This window comes from Kryptolebias marmoratus, linkage group LG11 (assembly GCF_001649575.2).
Source record: "Kryptolebias marmoratus isolate JLee-2015 linkage group LG11, ASM164957v2, whole genome shotgun sequence".
Lineage (NCBI taxonomy): Eukaryota > Metazoa > Chordata > Actinopteri > Cyprinodontiformes > Rivulidae > Kryptolebias > Kryptolebias marmoratus.
In genome coordinates this window covers 5,549,096-5,575,002 of record NC_051440.1, presented here as the reverse complement: position 1 = coordinate 5,575,002, position 25,907 = coordinate 5,549,096, and the positions used below count along the sequence as shown (strand labels likewise).

General features: G+C 39.6%; 1 protein-coding gene across 2 annotated transcripts; it reads right to left on the bottom strand.

The window, feature by feature from the left end:
- Positions 1-2,983: 2,983 nt before the first annotated feature.
- On the bottom strand, positions 2,984-24,968 carry mfge8b (milk fat globule EGF and factor V/VIII domain containing b). Of its 2 annotated transcripts, XM_017432853.2 has the most exons (11): positions 24,805-24,968; positions 16,516-16,638; positions 16,118-16,249; positions 14,890-14,922; positions 10,110-10,223; positions 9,532-9,713; positions 9,080-9,235; positions 7,947-8,091; positions 6,588-6,772; positions 6,339-6,494; positions 2,984-5,754 (listed from the first exon to the last, which is right to left on the bottom strand). In XM_017432853.2, the coding sequence occupies exons 1-11, from the start codon at positions 24,872-24,874 to the stop codon at positions 5,611-5,613; spliced, it is 1,440 nt and encodes a 479-aa protein (XP_017288342.1). In that variant the 5' UTR covers positions 24,875-24,968; the 3' UTR covers positions 2,984-5,610. The 2 variants fall into 2 exon arrangements, with proteins under 2 accessions (XP_017288342.1, XP_017288344.1); XM_017432855.2 differs by lacking the exon at positions 14,890-14,922.
- Between the last annotated feature and the right edge of the window lie 939 nt (positions 24,969-25,907).

Genomic DNA, 25,907 nt, shown 5'->3' with positions numbered 1-25,907 from the left:
TTTTTTTTCTTTCCAAAGCTGCAGGAGAAGCTGCAAATCAGAAATTGTAATGGAAACAGAAAAACAAGAGTGGAATAGCAAATGTTTATGGACTGGCCTCCCTAACTAAGAAACACTGCCACACCATAGTGCCAGCGGCGTATCAAGTTTAAGGTCTGGGCTCATTTTCTCAGAATGGCTTGAAGAGTTTGGCTGTGTTTATTTATTTATTTTTTTTATAAAACGCTCCCTGCCTGCTCTGATGAGCTTAAAATATTCTGGCCCCTTTTCTCAAGAGTTATTTTACTGACTGCAGCCCCCCACTCTGAGCCGCCCTGTCAGCCCCTTCCCCTCCCCTTCCCGTGTATCTAAAGCCATTATCTCCCCGTGTGTTTGAAGAGACCAGACCAGCACTCTTCCCCAAAACCCCAAGATAAAAGACTTTAGCCTGGGGCCCCGAATACCAGCAGCCCAAGTGAACTGCAGGGCGACTGGAGGCTTCGTAGGGGTGTAATTTCAGCGTCAGCCTGCCGCATTCGGGGGCCAGAGGTTAGGCAAGCTGCGACCTGGAGCCCTGAGAGGCGACAGGACAGAGAATGAGATGGCTTATGTGCGTTTGTGTGGTTTGATTGAGGAGACAAGGAGTTGATTGTGTCAGTATGAGCAATGGCATGCTGTCATTAGCAGAGACTCCTGACAGAGAAGGATGGTTAGTCACAAAAAATGTGTGTGTCTGATGGAGACAGTGCGGTTTCAGTGTCACTGCAGTGATTAGAGAGGAAGGTTTCAATAAAAGACCTGAAGTGCAGAGCTCAGGGAGACAGTTTCCAACCTGATTAGAAGACACAAAGTAAAATGAACTGTTATAGGAAGCAAACTCTGCAATTTCTCTCTTTTCTTTTTTAACTTACAAATGTACGTTTAGCACCAACGAAAAACAACAAAACGTTAAAATACGGGGTGTAGCTTAGCTGTGTGAAAGGCCCTCATCACCTGTCAGCTCAAACACTTCAAACATTTATCTGAGCAGAAACAACCTGGCTCTTTGGAGGACATCCCAGGAAGATCTGTCAGCGTTTGGCCCAAAATAGCTGCCGGTATCCTTCCTGATCCAAGCTGATGTGGTGCCTACAGTTTCCGGCCTGCTTTGGCTGGACGCCTCCATCCCAACAGGAAGCCAGGCAGACAGGATGATGGACATGATGGACATGCAGTCTGTCACATTTATTAGCTTTTGTTTTCCAAGACGAGCCTGGGGAAAAAAAGAACACTGGTCAATACACTCCTTTACTCGACTACTAAACATTTTCTACACGAGGAACCACAAATGCTTCGCAAACAAAGGATAATTTTTAAAATTGTTCTTTAAAGGCTGTGGATATTTCAAATTAACAATAACATTGTGCAACAGTAACAATTTTTTTTTGTTTTATTAAGTAAGCAGAAACATTAAGAAGCTTTTATCTTCTCATACAGTACATCTTACTTAGTTCTTAAACAGCTGAGCATGTTTAAAACCAAAATCCTTGTTTAAATAAAGGTTTGAGTGATTGCATTGTTTAAATTTGAAGTTGTCACTGTTTAGTTTATTAGTCTAATATCTGTCCAAAAAGTTACAAACGGGTTTATGCAGCTAATCTTTCAAAGTCAGCAAAACCTTACATCCCAACTGAAGCACATGAAGTCTGTAAAAACAAATATGGCATTGAAGAATACAAAAACAGGGGAAGCATAGTTTGTGCTAAATGTTTAAACCTCTCTTATTTATTTTTACACTTTTCTTCTATGAGGCCAGGCTTTTAAAACTTTGGCTGCTTTGTTTTACTCCCCCCCCATGTCGAGTCATTTTTTCTGATCATCTTCTGAAAGTCAAGTTTCAGCCAACAGCTCCTTAATGGTGTTAAAACACCATTTGTCTGTTAAACTGTTATCCTCTGTACTTTTTTTTATAGATTTAACTGCATCTTTGAGACAGACTCATGTTTAAAAAAAAACAAAAAACCTTAATATCCCATTTAAAATTGGACCTTTGCCAAGTTGTCTATTATGCGCTGCAAACACTTGTTCATTGCGTTTAGGAGCCGTTTTAATGCCTGAATTATTCATAGGTCAGAGTTAACTGGCTTTAAAACATTCCTCTGAAAGTAAATTGAAAATGAGTGGAAACAGCAGCTAAAGTCCAAATTGAAACTTAGAAAAATCTCTGGAAAGCCTGAAAAAACACTGATGGAAACCACTTTAAAGGGTTAGAAGAAAAGTCTTTAGATCCAGAATCAGGAATGAGTCAGGACTTTTGTTTCTTCTGTGCAAAACAATTCTTCAGCCATTGTTTTGTTTTGTTTGTCTGTTTTTTTTACCACTAGGTCTCCACTGACTGCACCAAGAAAGGATTACAGAGGCGAGAAGAAAATGAAGATTAAAAGGAAGAGTTTAAAAAAAAAAGGAGGAAACAAAGAAGAAAGCCATCATTAAAGGTTCTTTAATACCAGAAATGTCAGAAAACCCCAAAGAAAAAACACCTGGTTTACTGGAGATTACCGACAATTACTTAAAGATACTTTCTTTAAGTTAATCTGGTGCTACAACAGTCCTTTCTCTAAAATTCATTTCCTGTGTTGCTGTATTCTTGTTTCAGTCCTCTTCAGAGCCACCATCTAAATGCATTTTTATATCGAATGTGTGGCGCAAAGCCTACAGAGGTATTTCACAACCAAACGGGTGACCTTCACAGAACGTAATGAGACGAGAGGAATTCATGCTCTGCTCAGATGAAGATGCCTTTCAAAGATTTCAGAGCGCACGCACAGATTAGGCCCCCGGGGGCGTCGAAATGCTAAACAGGCGAATCGACCCTCGTGCGCTTCAGGTCTTTGAATCTTTCACCTTTTAAATGGAAAACAGCCCCAGCTAATTCTGCCTTATGATCGGTAACAAAACCTTAATTATTCCGTCCACCCGCGCACAGACACCGAAGTATATTCAAGAATTTCCCAGTCGCTTCAAATTGTATTTTTGAAGTTCTTTATTAACTCTTCATCTGGAAATACAAAGGCCAAACATAAGTTTCCTGGTAAAAACAATAATGAGGAAAAAAACAAAACAAAACAAAAAAGAAGTGATCTTTGGAGGTCAAGATGACGAGAAAGGAATCCATAATACCACACAAAGAGAAACTCTTTTAGATAAGTCGTAGAAAACTAGAACCAAAGCGGAAAAAAGTATTAATAAAGTCAAACAGGATGAACTTAAACTTAATGAGACTTGTCGATAAAACATGTTAATAACCAGAGTGACTGTTTATAAAACTGTCTGACACCAACACCCATCTGCGACCTGTCCCCCTGTACTGCTGTCCCCCCTCATGCATTTTTAAAGATCTCAAATCAATATTCATTGTTATCAAAAACTAACACTGTATAATATTGCACAAGCCCAAAAATTCATAATTCATGGGATGAAAAGGTTTAGAATCGGAGGTGGGGGTGAGGGAGACGCAGATGATGTGGCAGGTCATGTCAGGTCCGGTGAAACCGTAAAAAATCCAATTTGATTTGGTTTCTCTTTTACAGTCTTCTCAGGGGAGGAGGGGGGACAGCAGCTTTGAACTGGAGAGCTAACGCCGGACTCATGTTAATAAAAAATAATAAATTATCTGCTGCAAACAGTAATATCTACATATACCAGCAGACCCCAGAACACAAGACAGGTTGTGTGTTAAAAAGGTAAGGATTCACCCAGTCTTTCTAAACGCAGGTTAAATTCAACAAAAACAATAAACTGGGAGACTTTTTTTTTTAAATTTTACCTGTACATTTAATGATGAATACTTTTACTGTTCATTTCAAAACGCGCAATACAAACAACTTTAAGTCTCCTTTCGGATTTTCAAACTTACAAATATTAGAAAAAAAAAAAAAAAAAAACATCAAAGTGCCGTAAAATATTTAAACTGAACACAACTAGAAGCACAGCAAGATTAGTGAGAGAGTAGCATTCAGTAGAATTAAACACAGAGCTTGGACCTGAGACGGTAACATCCTTCAGTCTTCATAAAGCCACAACAACAACAACGTCTCGGAATATATCGTGTATGTTGGCTGAATATTACTGTCAATTTAAAAAGGGGGGAACAGAATGGCATAAGGATTTATAATAAACCAAAAGCTGTCAAGCCTTGCAAGAATCCAGAAAAAAAAAAAAAAATAGTAAGTGGTTTTGAGAAACGTACACAGTCAGAAAACATTTGTTTTTCTAATCTAAACGTCTTTTAAAAGCCAGAAACGACCATCAGCTCACTGTGGATCTGACTTCAACTAAACAACCAAATATACAATAAGATTTGACACAAATTTGATTGGATTTGCAAATGAAACAAACAAAAAAGGGGATTAAACACATTACATAAGGTGAAATCACTTCTGTAAGAATAATGCAACATTTCCAACCAGGAGTTGTCTGAAAGCAGCAGTTTTGTCTCTTATCTGCCATTTACTCAAGAGCAAATATTTAAAAAATGATACTTTTTTCTGTTATCCAATCAAATCTGTCTTGTGTTTGTAGCAGTCTGTTCATGTGTTCATGTGTCTTTTCTGTTTCCGAGGACATATCCGCTAAACGGAAAGATTGGGGCTCTTCGGTGATTATGGGACAACAAGGTCCTTTAATGTATAAATCGGGATCTTTGGAGCGTTTACTAGATTTTTCTGAAAATAAACCAACAAATGTATATGTTTCTGAGGCTGGGTTGGCACAAGATTGACTTTAAGAAGCAAGGTTTCACATACACTTGCGGTCATATTTTAGTAGAAATTACTTTAAGGTTTACAACTTTCTGCTGTTTTTTTTTTTTTTACTCCGTTTCCACCTTGGATGTTAAATATCTTAAAAATGAACAAAACAAACAAACAAAAAAAAGGTACATCAGAGAACAAACTGGACTTTTCTGTCCAAACAAGTGCAGCTAAATGCAAAGACTGTGGTAGCACACATGCTGGGACACCTTGTTTTAGTCTTTCCTCTGCTTAGAGAAAGTCACAACTATTTACAGTTTAGATCAACAATTTATCCACCCAACTGAATCACAGCAAACATGTTCAGATGTGAGAGGTCAAAGGTCAAGTTACTTACTAAAATACTAAAAAGACAGATCCACTTTTGTGAAAGGAAAAACCTGCATCTATTATTTCTGTCGTCTGTACGAGTTGGGAGGTGAAGCGGTGGAATAAAGGTGATGTTCTGCACATCAACAGCTGCGGGTCCTGGAGGTTCAGTGTTTCAGGTAGAATTGATCCACAGGTCAGAGTTCAAGCAGCTCCAGCAGTCATGTCACCTCTGACGTCTGACACAGGAATGAAGGAATTACTACCTTTAATTTAGCAAACAGATATGATCACAGGTCAGAAAAGACAGATTAGAAGTGAGCTCCGCTAAATAAGACTACTGCTATCAGTGGTCGTGGGTAACGACGTCCACCTCTGACCAGCCAGGTGTTTGGTGGTGTGCTACACTGTTGTTTGCTGCCCCCTAGGGCTGAGAGCAAGGCAGTGCAGGTGTGGCTCAGGAGGGAGAGGAGGGAGGAGGGGAGGGGAGAGGGGGAAGGAGAGGATAAAAGGAGGTGGGTTTAGGGTGGCGCTACTCATCGCAGCCCAGGAGTTCCATTCGAAGGGTGATGCGCTCGTGCCACTCCCACGGCAGGAAGCGGACGTATCTGCTGTAGAGCGGGGGCTCAAAGATGTTCTTCTTGTGAACATTGTTGTCGCTGTTACCTGGGAAGATCTACACAGAGGAAGGAAACTGATGAAGACCACCAGCGGCATTTTTAAAGCGAAAGCATCCTGCTAAATACAGTAAAATGTGCTGTACTTCTAACACGATTCTAATAAGTAAAAAAAAAAAAAAAAAAACTTTCAAAAACAAAAGATTTGAGACTCATAAGATTACTGTTCTTGAATTTGTGGCAGACAGAAAGATTAAGAGTCACAACAAGAAACAACAGAGGCTCCTTTTTCCTGACTGCTTCCTTTAATTTCCACTCAGTTTTATAAGCTGACAGCTAATTAAACTTCAATACTTTTTAATCTCATCAGCTACCAAGTATTTCATTAAAGTCCAAACTACAGAAGAGTTTGGAATGGTTCTGAAACAAACCATCTGGAGCATCATTTTTGTTGCACTTTTTCAAATCCAAACTAATTATTGTGTTTGTTTGTTTGAAAAATGTAGATTTTTTGTTCTATAATGTGCACCACTGATGCATGTTTTATGTTTTGTATAGCTTATGTATGCTTCTTTGCATCTATCAAATATGCTTTTAACTAATGTTTTGAGGTTTGTTTGGTTTTCTGTACTGTTGGACCCACCCTGTCTTTTCCTGTGGTCTCATCCTTCACCATAGTCCAGGTCTTTCCATCATTACTGATAGCAACTTTGAACGCTGTAACAAACTGAATGGAGCCAAAGTCTTTTGCCCCCTGTGTGATGATTCCTGTTATCTTCTTAGGAGACAGCAGGTCCACCTAAAATAAAAACATAAGTACAAGTTCACGTTACAGAATGTATCAGAAAATAAAAAAAATGAAACATTAGTCAGGCCTGTCCCGCTCTCCCACCTGCAGCCATTCAGAGCGGTCGTTGGTGGCAGGAGTCCAGGCGTTGGTCTTGCCCCGTTTGTCCAGCCGGGCGTAGTGTGGGTGCCAGGTGAAGGCCTCGAGGCCCCAGGTGCGGAAGGTGCTGGAGGCTGTGATCTGGCGGTCCAACACCAACCTGGACTTCATGCCCATCGGCTCAGAACAACCTGAGGTGTTTGAATACACTGCAGAGGTGAGACCAGGGAGAGAAGAGGAACAGAAAGAAAAAAGAAAGACAGCGTGATAGAAGCGAGGCGAACGGGAAGCAGCCACAGCCGGGCGGTGATGTGAAGAAGCAAAACAAGCGGATGAAACGACAACATGGAGGATGAGAGGCGGATGCAGTCGACTAAAACATGGAAAAAGGGGATACACATACAGTTGGGAATAAGCTTCAGCTGTGGTCTCACTAAATTCCAACACTTTATGCCTTTGCTACCATCGTTTGTGGTTTAATCAAACGATTAATCAGACAAAGTTAAATTATTCTCAAATGTACAAGTCCATGTTTTACATGGATTAGCAGAATGTAAACTCAAGCTGAAACAAACTTAAACTTTTAAAAGATGTTAGTCAAGCAGCTGAGCATGCAGCACGAAATACATTTGGCCCAAGTAGTTGTGCGAGACTGCAGCTTTTTGTTTGCAAAACGCAAACTTAGACAATAAAATGGAACCAAGTCAGTAAGAGTGAAACAAAACATCTATAAAATATGATGAGCATTTTGTATTAAAGCAGGTGCATTTACTGTAAAAGACTAAAAACCTTCAAACAAAGCCATCATAAAATCATGCATAAGCACAGAGGAAAGAACAAACACTGATCTGACAAATGAGTGGACCATTAAAGACACACTTGCATTGAGCCCTGTGAGTTTAAAAAAAGCACACTGCTGTATGACAACAAGAAAGAAAGGAAAACAGTGGCCAATTGCTGCAATATTGAAAGGACTAAAGAAGAAATACAAATAGGAACAATATATTCTGTGCTGTAAACATTTCCTGACCTATTTGCATCTGTGCTGCAATAAATGTAATCATATGGTTTGGATAAATTCTTTATGAATCATCTTGGAATAGAGTCAGATTAGCTGTTCACACTGAGTTATGTTTCCCCCTCGAGTCAAATTCTTTAAAATATAAATCAGTCCCAGAGTGCAGGACTGAAATAATTAGGAAGCAAACAGAAGAAATCTAGTTGCCAAAAAAAGCTGCTGGATTTCTCTCTGGAAATGCTTCTGTTCAATTAAATGTTGTATAAAAGCCTTATTTCTGTGATACTGATGACTTGAAAACCGTATGTGTTTGCACGTAGACTCAGCGTGTGTAACTGTGAGTTTACCGTTGAGTTCACAGCCCACCAGGTCCATGCGCAGGGTACAGGCTTTGCGACACACAACAGGAATAACGCGGATGTACTGAGCGATGATTGGAGGGTCAAACAGGTTGGTCTTGGTGCCGTCGTTGTCCACGTTTCCAACAAATATCTGTTAAAGCAGGAGGAGTTGGTAAACCACTTTAGGTGAACGTCATTTGGACAGCAGTAATGAGTTTAAGATTTGTGATATATTCTAAACAATAAGTTCTATGTCTTTGTAACTCATAAAAAACAGCCTCAGCGTTTCTGGCACAACTTCAGCTACTTCTAAAGGTGTGTGAGAGGAGGGTGGGGGGACTAGGGTAATGCACCAGCAACACAAACAGTATTATACAGAGAACTACTATATTTAAAGCTATCCAACATTGTACTAAACCCACTCTTGACTTCTAAATAATTTAACACTGGAAGCTTTTGTTTGGCTGGTTGTTTTTTTTTCCTCTGACTTTTGTTCCATAAAATCTAGTTGCTGGATGTTTGATAATGACTCTTATAAAGCAGGAAAATTTCCCCAAAAAAATCATCAAAATTGTCATCTCATGATCAGCAAAAAGCTGTTGAACTTGTCAGGGGATTCCTGGCTGCCTGCCCTCCCATCTATGGTTCCCGTGTGGAGTGCCACCTTCCATTAGTTTTCTCTCAGTCCTCCATCCCACGACAGATTGCCTTTTTGAAGCAGGGGAGGTATGATGGTGACTCACAGACGAAGCTCAGACCTCAGAATTTAATCTGTCATGCAGTTTTTGATGGTTTCCCCCTGGCCTTAGCAAACTGTTTGAACTAACTCTTTACTAAATGCACTCAGCTGAATGCAAACTGCCATCCATCATGGTGGAATAAACTGTCTTAAAAATGTCACTGCATGGCCTCTACTGCAAGCACCGTTGAAGTCCTGACCTTTCCATTTCACTTTAAACCCATTTGTAAGGGTCACAACAAACATTACAGCAACTCATTTATATTGTATGACTGAAGTAAATCACTGCTCTATCTAGAGGTTTATGTTCATGTTAAAACTGACAAAAGTTATCACCAGTGTACCTGGGCAAACAGGTCTATAATTTGGTTAAGAGGACAACGCTTCAGTTCATCCTTACCTGGTCTTTTTTCTGTCCCTCTGTTCTGTACATGGTGTACGTCTTCCCATCCAAGCTGGAGGCCACTTTAAAGGCCTTAATGAACTCTGCGGTCCCCATGCGGCTGGCACCCTGGGTGATGATGCCTGTGAAGCGCATCTTTCTTTGCATGTTTATCTGTAAACGTAGAAACAGAAGACAAAAAAAAAAAAAAAGATGAGCCACCCATTTTTCACAGCAAACATGTTCTAGCCATTGTGTTAAAGCTGTGAAAGTTAAAACACTGAACACCAATGTGCATCTCTAAAGAGTAACATAAAACAGACATTTTAAAACTTCATAACTGAAGATAACCAGTTCCCAACACTTCCATCCACATATATCTCAGCCTCCTCAAATTAATGTTACCGTCAATGTAACCATTCAAGTTTTGTCACTGCTTGAGTTACACTGAACTACATCACTGTACTCACCACTATCCATGGGCTCTTGTCATGTGCAGCTGCACTCCAGGCGTTGACCAGCCCGCTGTTGTGGAGGCGTGCCAGCTCCGGGCCCCAGCGCTGCAGGCCCAGCAGACTGTAGCGGACTGATGAGGCTGCAATCTGGGACTCAGCGATGCCCCCTCCCTCCATGCCGAGCAAAGAAATGCAGCCTGTGGAGGAAAGATTGTGGGTAAATTCAGATTCCAGCATCTCCAATTAATAAGATCAATATAAAAACTTTTTTAAAATTTAACATTTAGACACAGTGTGTCCTTGTTGCTTGAAAAAGGCTAAATAAGGTATTTTTAAACACCATTAAATCATTACAGATGCAGAGCAATGAATTAGCCTAAATAAATAAAAAATTGATCACTTAGAGGAAGCTCTTTACTCTGCTCCTTAATCATCCCAAAGCCTGGCAGCTGTCCCAAGCCCATTATCTATAGGTCTTCCTTCATTTATAATGTTTCTAATCCAAAATCATAGACTTCATTGTGTCTTTTTAAAGTTATGTAGACCATTTTTAAAAGCATTCTATAAGAAAATAAAGCGATAGCCACACTTACGCAGTTGGCAATGTTTGCCGACATAAGGAGAGGGGCAGTGACATTTGAAGTCTCCGTCCAGGTCTCTGCAGAGGCCACCATTCTCACATGGCTGAGTGGCACAGTCGTTTACATCTGCAGAGAAATCAGTTGGAAAACGATTATAATTAAGATGACTGGTCAACTTTAAGTCCATTTAAAAAAGGATTACAGTGAACTCTAAAGCACGGCATGCGATTCTAAGTCAAAAAGACTGGAGCTGAAGTAAAAGGAAAGTTAATGAAAAAAATAAAGTGAATGAGTGTAAGTACAGTATGTAGTACTAAAGAACCAGCTGGACCAGGAAAATCACGTAGTCATGCTGCTAATTGTATAACTAACTTTTGATGAATACTTTAAACAAAAAGGATAGTTAAAGGAGAATGCAGTGTGTTAATTTCTGTGATTCCTCCTACCACCTCTTGATGGCACCCTTACAAACACTATCAGTCCTCAAAGTTTACAGCTGATGTGTCAGCAATGAAAACAACTAAGCAGTGTGAAAAGAAACACTATTTCTCATTCACAAAACCTGCCAATGTAACTAAACCAGCTTTGAACACACACAAGACTGATGTTTAAAAAGTAAGACAGTTTTGTTTGTAGTGTTCTGACTTCACACAAGGGGTTATTTTAAAATATCTACAGTTTAATTCCTTAGTAGTTATTAAATGAAACTAAAGCAAGCAAACCAGGCACACAGATGTAACATCTCTGACCAGCAAACACACACACACAGTTCTATCTCACAGCCCACATGCTCCTTCTATAAATAGCTTGGTGTCCAAATAGTTATTTTCACTCATTACAGAAGGAATATAGTCATTTAGAAATGTGCAGCTACGATCTCTGGGTAACGCAACCTGCTGTTTGACGCTGCTGATAGTGGGAGCCCACAGTGAATCCCACAAAATGCAAGCAGCAGCTGAACTTTTACAACATCCGACCGGTACAAAAGCTGCAGCTTCATGTCGGGAATAATCTTTTATGATTTCCCCAACTTGTCAGGGCAAGGCACCTACAGGCTTTACAAGAACAATTAACAGATGCAATAAAAGAGAGAAATACCATAAACAACTATTACAAGTTTTGTTTTTAAAAGAAAGCGTGAGCAGGATAACACCACTACAACCTCAAGTATTCAGACTTGTGGTTCATACCAAACCTAGTCAAGTTAGACAGCTTGATTCAGTGGTAAAACCTTGCAAAATGGCCTTCACTTCCAAATGGAACAAAAACTGTATCTAAAAAACACCCCACAACCCAGAAATCTACATTAGTCATTAATGATAGGCTGTGAAAGTCCTTAGGAGCGTCAGCTGGTGGCATTCTCTTCTCTAATAGGATTGAGCATCTAGTCTACACGGTCAGCTGCACCATCTAATCCTTTTATCATGTTGGACAGCTACACAACATCACTAAGACAGGGCAATAAAATACATTTCTTGGACTTGCATAATTCAAATAAAAAAAAAAAATATAGTTTGCAGATTAACTAGTATCATACAACACACAGGATATTTGGGGGAACTGCATACACTTGTTAGGACAATCCAACACTCACATTCAGCAAACCAAACCAGCTGAAATAAACTACCACTAGAATATTTACAAATCTCAACATCTGCCTCTGCATGAAGTGAAAAATCAATAGAAATGTCACGTGGCTTGCTTGAAACCTGAAGCCAATCGATGCAAAGCAAAAGGTGAGGGGACAGAGAATGTGGCGATCAGCAAATTAATCTGCCGACACCTCTAACCTGCTTTATGTTCCTCCCACAAAAGGAAGACTGCGTGCTCCAATGTTCTTTAAACTATACCTTACCAATGTGAGGCCTCAACTCAGAAGATGGAAAAAAAGACAATAAATCATCTGTAATAATGAGAACTCAGTCAGGTCTTGTATCAATTCATTTTTAGCAGCTGACAACAAAACTAAATATTTTTGTTCACCATTTACTCATCATTTCCCATGGTTCATTAACAATGGAGACATCTTGTACCACTACAGCATCCTCAAACAAAGTTTCCAGATGTGTTCTGTTCTGTTCTGTTCTCTGCACTGTGGACCAAACAGGCTGCAGAACCTAAAATAACTGATTTGGACTTTTACTGTGGAGATATACAGGGCTCTCAGATGAGACTTCTAATGTAATGGAACTGTTTTTATTAAACTTTATTTAAAGCTGAGGTTCAGGCAGCGTTTTTAAAAGCTTTGATATCCTGATGCACTTCCACAAATTGAAAAGCTTTTTTACTAGCACTGCAGAGATACTGAAAAAGAGTTTACGTCATAAGGGTCTGTAATTCAAACAAGAGTAGATACTGTTACCTGTAAACATTAAGCCTCTTAAAGTACAGCTGTGTTACTTGTAATCATGTTCTGACTTTAGATAAATCAACCCTGAGAGCTTAAGTTAATGGAGTTTATTTAATAATGACAAAAGTCAGCCAGGAAATATCCATCCTTCTCCCCAAAATCCATGACAGCACAAGTATAGATGCAGACACAGCCTGTATGTACTCCTTAGGGGGCATGAAGCCCAGTCTGCCCACACAACCACATCCTGGGAGGAGCAGAAAACTCTCCCCCAAAACGGAGAGATTACTACATTCATACACACTATTTGGTGACTTCCACAGAGTAAAAATAACTTCCTTAAGCCGATCTGAAAATCTGGGATTTAGAGGACTACAAGCAAGAAGAGAACGCCATCCTCCCTCTGAGTTTCCATCCATCTGTTTTGGCCTGAAGAGATCAGCTGGTCTCTTTTCTGCTGCAACTTCATACAAGACTCGCTTCCAAAAAAAACAAAAAAAACACTCAAAACATTTCTGTTCCCTGCCACCCATAAAAGCTTTTAAACCAATTTGAAAGGACAGTCAGAAACGCTGCAGTCAGACCTGAGTAGCAAGTGTGACATTATCAAGAGGGCAGACTTAATTCACCGTTCCGCCTCCATGTTCACTGTTTCGCCCGGCAACAGAAGCAGAGCTGACGTTTGTGGTGTTCGGCGCGAACCGCCACTTTCTGTTGGCTAGATTTGCATGAGGGATGAACCGTGCGTGGATGTAGATGCAAAACAGTATATGAGATCAAGAGCTGTGTGGCTGTTCATGAGGGATGTGCAGCACACACATGATTGAGCCTTTTCCAATCAGTGCCCCTCATTGGTCTCTTGAATAATTAGTGATAAGACAGTATAAAATACAGTTCATCTACACAAACTGGTTTTGAACTTCTTTCCCACAACAGAAACCAAACCTTAAGAAATTAGATGGCACCACTTTCCATCCTTCATTTTAATCCGGCTTTAATTTGTTTAAACAAAAAATGTTTCTATTTTTGGAGCACTGTGCAAAAGCATTTCTTTATTTTTTGCCTCAAAGAAGCCAGTCTTCCTTGCCTGTCAATTTGTCTTATAATTTTGGAGATACAGATTTTTTTTTTTAAAGGAACAAACTGGGTTTTTGTAACAGACCACAAGTAAAAGTATTCAGGAATAGGATTCAAAATTTATTCTTTCCTAAATTGTTGTGTGGACCGAACACCAGTTCATGTTTTGACTTTATGTTTGTGCTTCTTATGTCTGAATAACTCATCTATCAGTATAAAATGTTTGAGAACAAAAACTAAACAAATCACTGTTATTGCCCAACAACCCCTTTAAAAATTACTAAGTAATAAAAGATCAAGCACCATGTAAACAAATGAGTGGAGCTAGTTTTTAGACCAAAGTTGTTTGCTAGAAGCTTGTTTTTTGTTAGAAGACATTTTTTTCTTCACACTTGCATCCAGTTTGTTCACACCTGCTTGTTTAGTTAAGGTCAATTTAATTAACAAAAGACAGTAAATAATAACAATTACTGTAAATTTTCCACAGTTAGCCAAGAGATTGACATCAAAATTTGCTACATGTTAACTTTATATATACATATAACTTTACATTTAACTGTAATGTGAGGACATTGGCTGAATCTTTCACTTCACTGAGCCTCACTGGGTTCAACACACTACTTTGTTCTTTCATATTATAAAAATAGACAGACTTGTTAAGTTTCACACAAACCAAAACAGCAAATTTTCATCCACTTTGAACCAGAATCCCCAGAAAGCAATTTATGTTGCAGACGCTCTCATTTGACTTACCCTCCCACCAATACACACAAACACACACAGATTAGAGAGCACTTCAGCTGTCACACCAGTCGTCACACCAGTCGTGTAAAAGCAGAGGCCTCCCTGACCTTACAGTCCCCAGGAGGCTAATCAGAAATCTGCACGGTCAAATTAATTCCCTTCATTATGATCCTGGTGAGATTATCCAATTTGTGTAAATGCCTGCTCTGCACAGGGCTCCTTCTTTGACAGATATGCAAGCATAGCAGCCAAATGAGTTGTGAAAATATAGGATATTATTAGCTGTGATTTGTGGCTTTGAGGGTCAAACAGAAGAACAAACAACTTTGCTGCATTTTCAGTCAAATTAGAGAGTCTGCAACATATATTTCTCTGGAAATTCTGATTCTAAAATAGATAACTTGGACACAACTTCACTGGCTCAGACAACACGTGAAGCTTAAAGGCCTGAGGCATGAGGGACAGCAATAAATCTTTGAAAGAGTGCAAGTCTTCCTCCTGTATGTGCGTTTTTGAATTCCTTTATCTGTTCATGCAGCAAAGAGAACAGAGATCTGAAAAAGGAAAAGACACGGCAAGACAAAGCAGACGCTTATCTTTAGCTTTCATTTCTACAATTACCTTTGTTTGAACTTAAATCTGCTCCTTGGACACCTGGGATAAAAAGGCATTCAGAATCAAAACAATTTCATACTTAGGTGTTGAGATTTCAGGTTTAAAATAAATTTGTGCACATTTGGCACCGATATTCTCTTGCTTTCTCATGCAAACAGTTGCCATCTGTCTTTGTAAGTAGGACTTGAGGCATTAAGAGAGTGCAGCATATGTTTTTGCTGTTATTTCTCCTTCCTGGGCTGACCCTGCTTGAACCAAACAACATCTGAATGACGTATGAACGAGAACAGCAGCTGTCTGGTGGCCAGCACTCACAACAGCTGTCCCTACGTTGGAGTGTCAGGTTACAAAAATAAACCATCATACGCCAATAAAAAATGATGCTTGGTATCAGCAGCAGACTTAATTTGATCACTGGTGTAGCTGAAACTTGGAATGGGCAGTGATTTTCAAATGCTTTAAGCCTAGTTAAAATGGACAAGCTCAACCGTCACAATTTTTCTTTTGTTTTTCTTTTGAAAACACACCGGGACCTGGTAGTGACACGCCCAAGTTGTTTCCTAACGGTGTTTGTTTGACACACCTACAATACAGACCACCCAGAAAAAAAAGGAAAAAAGAAAAACAACTCAGGTCAGTCCTAGCATGTGTTTTTACCATCCTAGTTTATTTTGAAAGGATTATAAAGCGGAAACTATGGTCAAGGGTGAGCTCAGCTTTATCGTTAGAACATGTGCATCTCCTCCACGTTGATCCACCGGACTGGTGAAAATGAAGGAATATGAACAGCAGAATAGCAGCAGCAAAGGCTCTGCTTCATTAGACAGTTTTTTTTCAGCTGCAGGACTTATGTTGAATAAACTTTAAATCACCAGAAGAGGGGTAGAATCAAATAATTACCAACAAATTCAGGTTTTCTTTTTCCTTAAAATGTCCATTCATAGATTTAAAGTTATGATCATGGTGTATTTCCTGACATAAGGTCACAACTACCCGATAGACATTTAGCACCCAGCCTCAGACCTTCATATACAAGAGTTGGAATACCAAAGTGATCCCACATCTATAAAACACCATAATATTTTGATTAGACATTAGGGTATCAATAATAGTCGGATTGGTGCTGTGTCTGCAGTGATGCAGGCTCTGTACCAATCTGTTGTGGTGAAAAGAGATGGATGGATGGATTATGGTATCACGAACAAAACTATTAGAAAAAGGAACACAAACTTACTGGTCTGGCAGTGAACCCCCTCAAAACCTGGCTGGCATTTGCAGACATACTCGCTGAAGACGTCGCCTCGGCGGGAGTGGCTCATCGGCTCACAGATGCCCTCATTCTCACACGGGTTTGGGCTGCATGGCCCTTTTAGATGAGGCAAAAAAAAAAAAAGGATATATATGCATAAAACAACAACAAGCCAGAAAGCCAAGTTCATGGAGACAAAGCAGTCTTGATGTGGTCATTCACGCAAAGTGCTTTCTGAGAACACACTTAAATTTAATTTACAACTACAACTAAAAAGTATCTACTCAAATTAAAGCACAAAAATGGTGTGTTCCTTTAGCTTTAATTAGCAGGAAAGAAAACGCGTACAAACCTGAGACTCTGGCTTCCAAAGTAAAACTCACCTGTCTCAGTTTCGTTGCAGAGATCTCCAGAAAAGCCATCGGGGCAGATGCAGATAAACGGAGTCCCTGTCCCAGTCACACAAGTTCCCCCGTTGAGGCACATATTCACCGCACAGGGATCGCCTACAAGCAGAGGAACAGGACTACTAAGAAACATTTAAACAAACTTCCAGGTGTGTGCCATTTTTTTTATTTTTAGGCTCACATTTTTCAACAGGATGAGAAATGTTGAAACTTTTAGGTAGATTTCATGTTTTACAGTTCTTAGAGGAGAGAGAAAATTTCTTTGTCTCCTTTTAATACATCTCCTACATCGCTGCCTTGCTGTGCTGCTGAATGACAAACAAACACTGCTGCAGTTTGGAGTGTGACGGTCTGAACAGCTGAGTAAGCCCTCACAAGGTTGTAAACAAATACTGGAAGCTTCCACCAGCAGCCAACTGCGGGGTGTCACAAACCTGACAATCTGACAGCTCTGTTCACTGTGGACCCGTGTCAAATACAGCTGAGAAAAAAAAAAGACATCCATGAGACAGAGATCTTCACAAAGACACATGGAGCTGAGTCAATTTGACATCTCTGCTTTTCTTAAATTGTCCATAAAAACAAGAACGTCTTTTGAAAGCATGTTTTAAGTTCCAACATAACTGAATACAATAAAACAAAACTTCTGGTCTTAAATAAGACATGCAACCTCAAATGAAGGACACATGACATATTACACAGTGTCATTATTTATTCAACAAAATCTAAGCCAGAATGCTAAACCAGTGTGTTAAAATTTATGACACCCCATGATTTAAAAGCCCACAGAACCTCCTTTAGTGACAACTTTAAGTCTTTGTTTTTTTTAAAGACCTTATTGGTCTTTTATGCGACTGTGGAGGGATTTTAGGCCCAGGCTTCTTTTCAGTGTTACTTTGAACTGAAGTTTGTGAGCATTTGTTTGCGTCTTTTACTATCACAGCATTACGGTGTGGTTGAGCTCCTCTCTCTGAGCTAATCCACGGCATCATTTTCATTTCCTGTCCTTCTGACGTCGATTTACTGATGTGTTCATTGCCCTGCTGCCCGACTCAGTTTGGGGTCAAGGTTCAGCTGCTGGACAAGCTTCTCCTAAAGACTCCCAAAGAGATAAGATTAGTTGAGATAAAAATAAATAAATTGTAATCAGGTATGAAAGGTCTCACATTACAAAGAGGCTTTCCGCTGCCAATTCTTCCAAACAAAGAAGATATAAGTGTTCAAGCCTTTTGCGTTTTAATTACACTGCCATGAAATTTAACATGCTAACTGAGGCTTGACGAGTCTGATATGTAGATGTTGAGATTTTTGTTGTTTTTTTATTAAGTTTGAGAAAAATGTGAAGATTTCTGTGAACGGTTTGACCTTGGGGTGAACTTGCTGGCACAGCAGTTCTTGGGAAGCTTAGCGACCTGAATGCCTTCCACATGTGGATAATATTTTATCAGTGCAGAGTACCAAGCTGCCCTCTTAATTCTTGTCGGAAAAGGAAAAAACAAACTTAGTTTTTCCCACACATACTGCGGCATTTTGGTTCAGAAAACTCATAAAAAAGGTGTAATGTATCATTTTTTATTGTCATTCTGAGGTTGATTTTGTTTGATTTTTTGACTAACAAGAAGTTTTCTTAAAACCACAACTATGTGTGATTGTGTACACTTCAATTAGTCTGCAGCTTTTTATAGGGCTAAACCACATGACAAAAAAATCATAATTTTTGAACATTGAATTTCACTAACTTTACTACTTAATTATTGTCATTACATATAGTAAATTTTAGCACTTAGAACAACACTGACGGGACAAACAGCTGAGAGAAATTTTTTTTTTAATGCTCATAATTTAGGTAATTAAGGAAACCGAGGGTAGATTCTCGCTGTGAAATTGATACTTTGAGCACCACAGTGTATGGCAAAAAAGAAGCTCTTTGAATGTTCAGTTTTAATGTGGGGGGTTGGGGTGTCTGCCAAATTTAAACCGAGAACATAGATACGTGTAAGCGTGTACAATTAAGACAAAGTGTTTTAGCTTTGTTCAGGGCTAAAGACTCCCAGAGGCTACAGCCTTAAAAAAAGAAGAAAAAAAAACAGCATTTTAGAGATTATTAGGGAAAAATATTGAGCATAAAACCGTGTCCTCGCCACCTTTTGTGGAAAACCTAAAACTAAACTCCCCTTGTTCTTCAAAACACTAAAGATCAGAGTACTCTGAGAAGGTCGTTTGAGTGTCAACTCAAAACAAGAGCGAACAAAGACAAACAAAACTGGAAAAATCTCTTCCAGATGAGCTGGGTGTTGTTTGTAGGATTCGTTGTGCAGCTCTATTTTTAGCTTCTGATGGACAGAATTTATTATTTATTAGTATTTAGGGAGCTGTATGGTACATCTGCGTTATATTCACTAGGAGAAAAAAAAAGAAAAAAGGATGGAAGAAAAGGGAGAACCTCCCGTTTGGCCTCCTGTCCAAGAACTGCACTTCCTATGGATATCAAGTGTTATCAGTGATGTATCCAGCTCAAGGCCCTTTAGTGCTTTCACATCCGCTGGGATTCTTAAGCAACTTGGCCTGCCTGGCACCATCAACACATGCTTATCGAGAATTTGCTGCCTGTTTATCTCTGAAAAGGAACCGGCCTCCCCTCCCACTCCGGTAGACAACTCTCTTCAGGAAATGGCCTTTACGCCAAAAATATACATATACAAATATACGGGAACAATCTGATAAATGTTTAAATGGCTTTTCCCAAAGCAGAAGAGAAACTAGATGGCTATTGGACCTTATTTAATAATCTTCACAAACGCTGCTTGTGGTCTGCAGTGACAAAAGGTGTAATTTAGCTGGGAGCCTGTCTGCCTGTATTGAGGAAATGAAATTAGTGATGAATCAGTCAAGATCGACTGCCAAGATCAAACCACCAAAACCTCCTGAAAATTCCCCAAATGATGTGACCGTCTGTAAAAGCCGCACTTGTAGAAAATTATAAAGAGGAATAAATAAATGCATGCACAAGCCGCATAAATACTGACGTTTTGGGTTTCGATTCAACAAATTAAAACATTGTTGTGTCTCACAACTGTCTGGGTTTGTTTTCTTTTCAGGGGAAACTAGAAATTAGCTCTCATTATCCACGTAAACAATTGATGCTGCTTCAGATAAAACTTCCTTACTTCAAAAAGGTGTTTTTTAATCTAGTTTCTATTTGTTTTTTTTGGAAAAATCTACATGGGAAAGTAGGTTTGAACTCAAAACAAACCCACCCAAAAGGGGATGTTTAAAAGAGATGTTAAACTCTATGTACACAAAACCCAAACTACTTACATGGATCCAACTAGATGCATGTGAAAGAGATGCTTATTTCAGGTATAAGTCTTTATTTAAGCCACAATGCCTAGAGGTAATAAATGCACACTAGCACTGAACATTATTCTTTTAAATATTTAAACTATTTGTTAAAAAAAAATAATTAGAGCAGGGTTAAAGATGCCCAGTGTGGTGCCCATTTTAGTCCTGCCCACTGTGACAGATTAGGAAGATATGCAGTGTTAAGCTTGGCAGGAAAAGCCATTTTCCAGAGGGCATTGTGTTTATTTCTCACTCCTTATGAGTCATGGTCTGTGCCTTTCCCCGTTCTACTTCAACCAAAGAATGAGACTCAAATACCAGACCAAAAGTACAGAGCACTTAGAGCCAGCTTTACATGCACAGTCAATCCCTAAGGAAACTCAAATACAGTAAGGTTCAGATGTTTGGGGTACAGCTGGAGCAACTAGCAGTAGTCACTTTCAAGCAAAACGTGTGAAATATCTCAAACGTTTCAAACTCCAACCTGGTGCTTGAGCCTGAATAAGCCATGCAGGCTCCATCTTGGCAGCTTACAGCAGGGAGATAGGTTTGGCTCGAGTAATCATGATAAATCTTTACTGATTGAAGCGTGCAGCACATCACCGTGCACACGTTTCCCTGTAGAAGATCGCAGAGGACGAGTTAACCAGAAATCTGAATCAGCACTCTTGGCTCACTGACCACAACCCACACAGTAAATTTACATTAAAGAGCCATTTGAAAGATGCCTTGACAAGCCTTTAAACTGGGTCTATGCTGTGATTTGGCTGTCCCATTCATGGCGTAATATAGATATCTGACATTTTTACTTCTTAACTATATCTCAAATAGATCTGAACCACCTCATATGGGTTGAATATGTTAAACAGGCTACACAAAGCCCAATTTTCAAACAACTTTTTAGGTTAACTAACAAGGAGGAAATCTACTCTGTTGTCTCTGAAACAGTAAACAAAAAGAAAACAATCAGCAGCACCTAGAAACATCCTGCTTCAGCACTTTATGGCAAAACTACATTCAAGAAATCTTTTAAAGAACTGTAAGCTAAGAACGAGAATAAAGATATGTGCTGTATTTTGGGCATAAAAGCGGGACTGGTTCCTTATTAGCGGGCTCATAAAGAGCAAATTGTTAACTTTTTTTAATGAACATTATTTTCTAAAGCTGTTGTGCAAATACTTTCAGTAGCATGTAATGTTTTAAATCTCAGAGGTGTTGGGAAGAGATCGCTTCAAATTGGTGGAAACCGTTTGCCTGACGAAGGTCTAGTCACTGAAAAGTTGCAATAATTCTTGCTGCATGTTTAACATTATTTGTAACTGCATGATGCAAAGAAGCAAACATTAAGGTAAAGACACCGCTAAACAAATTAGCTTGCTTCCATTTCCACATCTAAAGACTAGAAAGAGGCTGCATTAGGGCTGCGAATGAGGCAAAAAGCCCCAAACAGAGCAGGTCCTCCTTTGGTCTAAAAATCCTACCTGCAGCCAGATATAAACAAATGCCAAATGTAGCGTAAAGCGATGAGAAGGGTCATGTGATACAGTATGTGAAGCATGTGATGGCACCTGGTGATCAGGGATAAAGGGGCCAATAATCCTGACAGTAAGGGGTCTTATACCAGTTCAATGGAAAATGGAAAGACCATGGCAGCTGTGTCAACACAGCAGAGAAATGTTCCTGAAGAGGACAAAATGCATAACGTGTTTAAAAATCAGTGCTTATATTCCGATTCCTGAGAAGAGAAAACATTCTGCTCTCCATGTTATGACCTCATTGGAATATTTGGGGATATAAGCCTGCAAAGCCAGCACTGGAACTTGATGTTCCAGAAAGCCAAGGAGAGAGAGAGGGAGGGTTATGTCACACACATGCATAACTCTCTCATGTCCTGTGGAAACCGTTAGGATGTGTCGATGCACATTTAGAGGACCCGTGGTGCTCATTTGGTCCGACAGCCAGCTCCTGAAGGGCTGCAGCCAGTGCAGGAGGGGTGAGGAGAAAAGGAGCCCGAATCTGAAGTGTAACAGGAAGTGGGGTTTATCGAGGCCTGGCTAAATGTGGTCCTTTGAAGACTTTTTGATATTGAGATCAGCAGGACTTGAGCTGCAGGTGAGCTTTCTGTCATCTGCAATCACAACTCGGGAGCACAGCCATCTGCTGCTGCTCCAAAAGCCTATAAATACACGCCGGAGTCACGCACCGTCAACACAACAACACATATCGCTCTGAAGCACTGGAACTGAATTAGATGTTGAAATTTGCCGTGGATTACTCCCACATCATATAATAAAGTCACTGATTATATCATTAAAAACAAAAAAATGTTAGTAAACATTTCTTGTGTTTGAACTCAAGCGCTGCCAGATTCCTTCTTGGCTCAGTGTTGAAGCTCACAAGGCAGTATGTAAAATATTCAGTATAGCAGATTGAAAACTGGGGCGACAGATACTTAATAAGGAGTCCCGAATTAGACAATACTGTAATAAAACATTGATTAAGAAAGCTATTCAAAGTTTAAAAGAGGAGGGTGGGGGACTGTTGTGTCTTGAGGGATCTGGTAGGAAAGATGATAAATTCTTCAGCGTTGAAAAATTTCCCCTGAAGGGAAAATCAAATTACAGACAGAAATTTTGGAACAAAATTATAATCTTCACATTTTCACAAACTTCATGTTACAAGACTGAAGTCAAATAAAAAGAGTGTTGCAATCAAAAAATCTTGTTTTAATTATGTGATACTGAAAATAAGTTTCAAGTGATTCACTTTATTGGCCAATTAAAAAAAATAACAAGTCTGTTTTTAGGTTTGCCTGATGCTGAATTCTTATGACCTCAAACAAAATAAAAGAGGAACAGTGTACGAGTCCTGATTGGTGTTCAGTGTTTGACAACGTGACAATAACTGGGTGACATGACCTCTCTTTAGCCCACAAGTAAATGTACATCTGTTTCAACAGTCAAGTCACTTTGTAGCCATGCCACTGGTCCACGTTTTGGTTATATTTAGCCCTGGTTTACTCCTCTACTCTAAGTGGTCCTGTTGTGAGAAAAAAAAAAAGAGAAAAGAAACCTTTCAGCTCTGACACAGAACACCATTTTCCACTTCTCTCCACTCAGCAGCAGAAAAGACAAGAAACCTACAACCTGCTGAAGTGAACTAAATCAGGTCAAATGTCACCTCAGCTTTTTTAAAAAAAAAAAAACACCACGTAAACATTTAACAAGCAGCAGCAACAAGTCTCCCACCTCCCAGGCAAATGCAGTGGAAAAGGTCTCACGGAGCTCTTTAAAAGGCTGGAAGTTTGCTGACCAAGCTCTGTTGGCAGCTGGATCCAGATATGTGACTAATCTTCGTCATCGTCATCAGCCCCACCACACCTATTTGCCCCAACTGTCATCTGGAAGCCTCAAGGAACATACATGCTGGGATACGCTCTTTTCTCCAGGGCCCTGTGGTTTATTTTACTTTCATTTCGAATAAAAAAGGCAGTGGAGTATTTTGACAGTTATATCCTCTTTTTCCAAAGAGGAATGTTCCCTTACAGAGTCCAGACTGTCGATCAAAACAAGCAACAGAGATCAAATGAAACAAATTTTAAAAAAAGGTGAAGCTGAATGCCATATTAATGCCCCGATCAGAGTTCAGGAGGTTTAATAGGAGGTGAAGATTTTAAGTCATGAGGGTTAAAGCTCTGAGAATTAAAAGCCTAACAAATCAGCTGCTGCCTTCCATGTTGGAGTTTTAAATTAAGATCATTTTATGAGTTCTAGCCATTTTAGTAATACCTTGTAAACGATGCTGTGTGCAATCTCATGCAAGATGTGTTGGAAACGACTCTCGGCTACTACCGCAGCAAATTTAAGCTCAAAAGCTGCAAAACTGACTGAATTGCAGACACGGGCGTGATAAGCTGTGGCAACCATCTTGAATTGAGTCTAGAAGTTCAATCAGTTGTAGAGGTTCCTCCAATTATTACTTTCTGAATGTTTTAATAAATTACATCCAGTGGTCTATCAGATACACAATCTGACTCAAGACACACACCCGCGCAAAAACATTATTTTCCGTTTGACATCTGCAGCAGGACGTACATTCAATGTGCTTTTATTCTCAGGGAAAAACGGTCACAGGTTGACATCTAGGAAGAAATATACAAGTTTCTAAACTTTCCCCACTTGTCAACATGGAAAAAATAAATTAAGGAGTAGTTTACATTTGGAAAACCTATCATGTGACACAATTCCCCTCCTTTGGTGTGCAAGAGAGCAGAGATGGAGGCACAGCATCCCAGCCCCATTTTACCTTTTGTCCTTTGGCCTAAATGTTTTTAATGCATGGACATGCAGACAAAGGCAGCTGCCAAAGGCACAAGGTTAACATAAAAGTATAACAGAGAGCATCCTTTACATGTCACCCCATCTCCTAAAGGGGTCAGAGCACAAAACAACCCTGAGAAACTGATTCTGTAATCACATTCTGATACAAGAGTCTGAAAAACAGGCTGAAAAAGAACAAAAAAAAGTTTTTTTTACTAAGATAACATATGTGCAACTTGATGCACTGTATGCAGGGACGGACACGTGCAGATTCAGAGCCTCCTTTTTTATCCTACACGTCTTCCACACATCAGTGGCTGAACTTTGAGCACCTTAGCTCGGTCACTCTGGTGATAAACCGGCGGCGTCACTTGACCCTGGAGGCTGGGACCGACTCGTCACATACCACAGAGCGATAAAGAATGACACACCGGGGTGTAAGCCGAGTTAACAAGGTCATTTGAGAGCAGAGGAGCGAAGGGAGGCGGATAGAGCAACTTTAGAGAGCAGCGTCCATCATTCGACTGAAAAAAAACTGAACTGGTGGTGATTTTAACTGTTCAAAAACAAAACATAATAAAATAAGACCAGGGAAGTGACCTACCTTTCACCGCAAACACCAGGTAAGCTGTGAAAAGTTGAAGCCAGAAGACAAAACGCGCCGGCGCCTCCATTTCTGCAGTTTTTTGCCCGCCGTACAGGAGCTACAGTTCGGAGTTTGTAGAGAAGACAGCCCAGCAGCTCGAAGTCAACGTTGTTACTGTGAGCGCAGAGAGCACGAGCTCTTTATAAACTCCCAGCCTACAGGCGTAGGGAAAGAGCACGTGCGCATCAACCTTCAGCCAATAACGGTCTGTTCCTTCATTTTCTAACTCCGCCCACTTTCCCTGTTTGTTTATCACACTGAGAATAGTAAATTCACCCAGAAACATACGCTTCTAGACAAACGAACTGTATTATTTTCTCTTCTAAAGCTTAAATTAAGATCTCGAGAGGATTATAATTGACTTCTATTTTGTAAATTACCATAACATTTAACAACCATGGTTCATTAAGAACAAGAAAGTAAAGTTCTGTTGAACAATACAAATTCTAACAAATAGGCAGGAATTGCATTTGCTGCGAAACTGCTGTCTGAACTAAACTAAGCAAAACATTAGCAAAAAGCCAAAAAAGCTAAATAAATAGCAAAACACTTGCTAAAAAGCTAAAAAAAATTAAAATAGCAAAAGACTGGCTAAAACCTACAACCCCTGGCAAAAATTATCACTCTTCTAAGAGTGGATTCACGACTCTTGGAGGATGTTCTTTCAATTGATTAAATTTGAATAAAAAAATCACAGACATGCCAGAAAACTATAATTTTTTAAAATTCCCAATCTTCTGGCATTAAGAAACAATTAAAACAGAAATCTAATTCTGTAGTCAATCACGGTTGCTTTTTTTAGATCAAGTAAAGGAAAAAGTGATGGAATCATGAGAGATAACACTGGTCCATTAGGACTTTGTTGCACCTCCTTAGGCTTTTCTAACAGCTTGAATTCTCTGAAGCATGAACTCACGACAAACAGTACTCTTCCTCAGTCTGGCTCCAACTGTCTGTCATTGCTGTTGTCAGATCAGTTTTGCAGGTAGGAGCCTTGTCGTTGACCATTTTCCTCCATTTTCACCAGAGCTTTTCAGCTGGATTTTGAGATCTGGACTGTG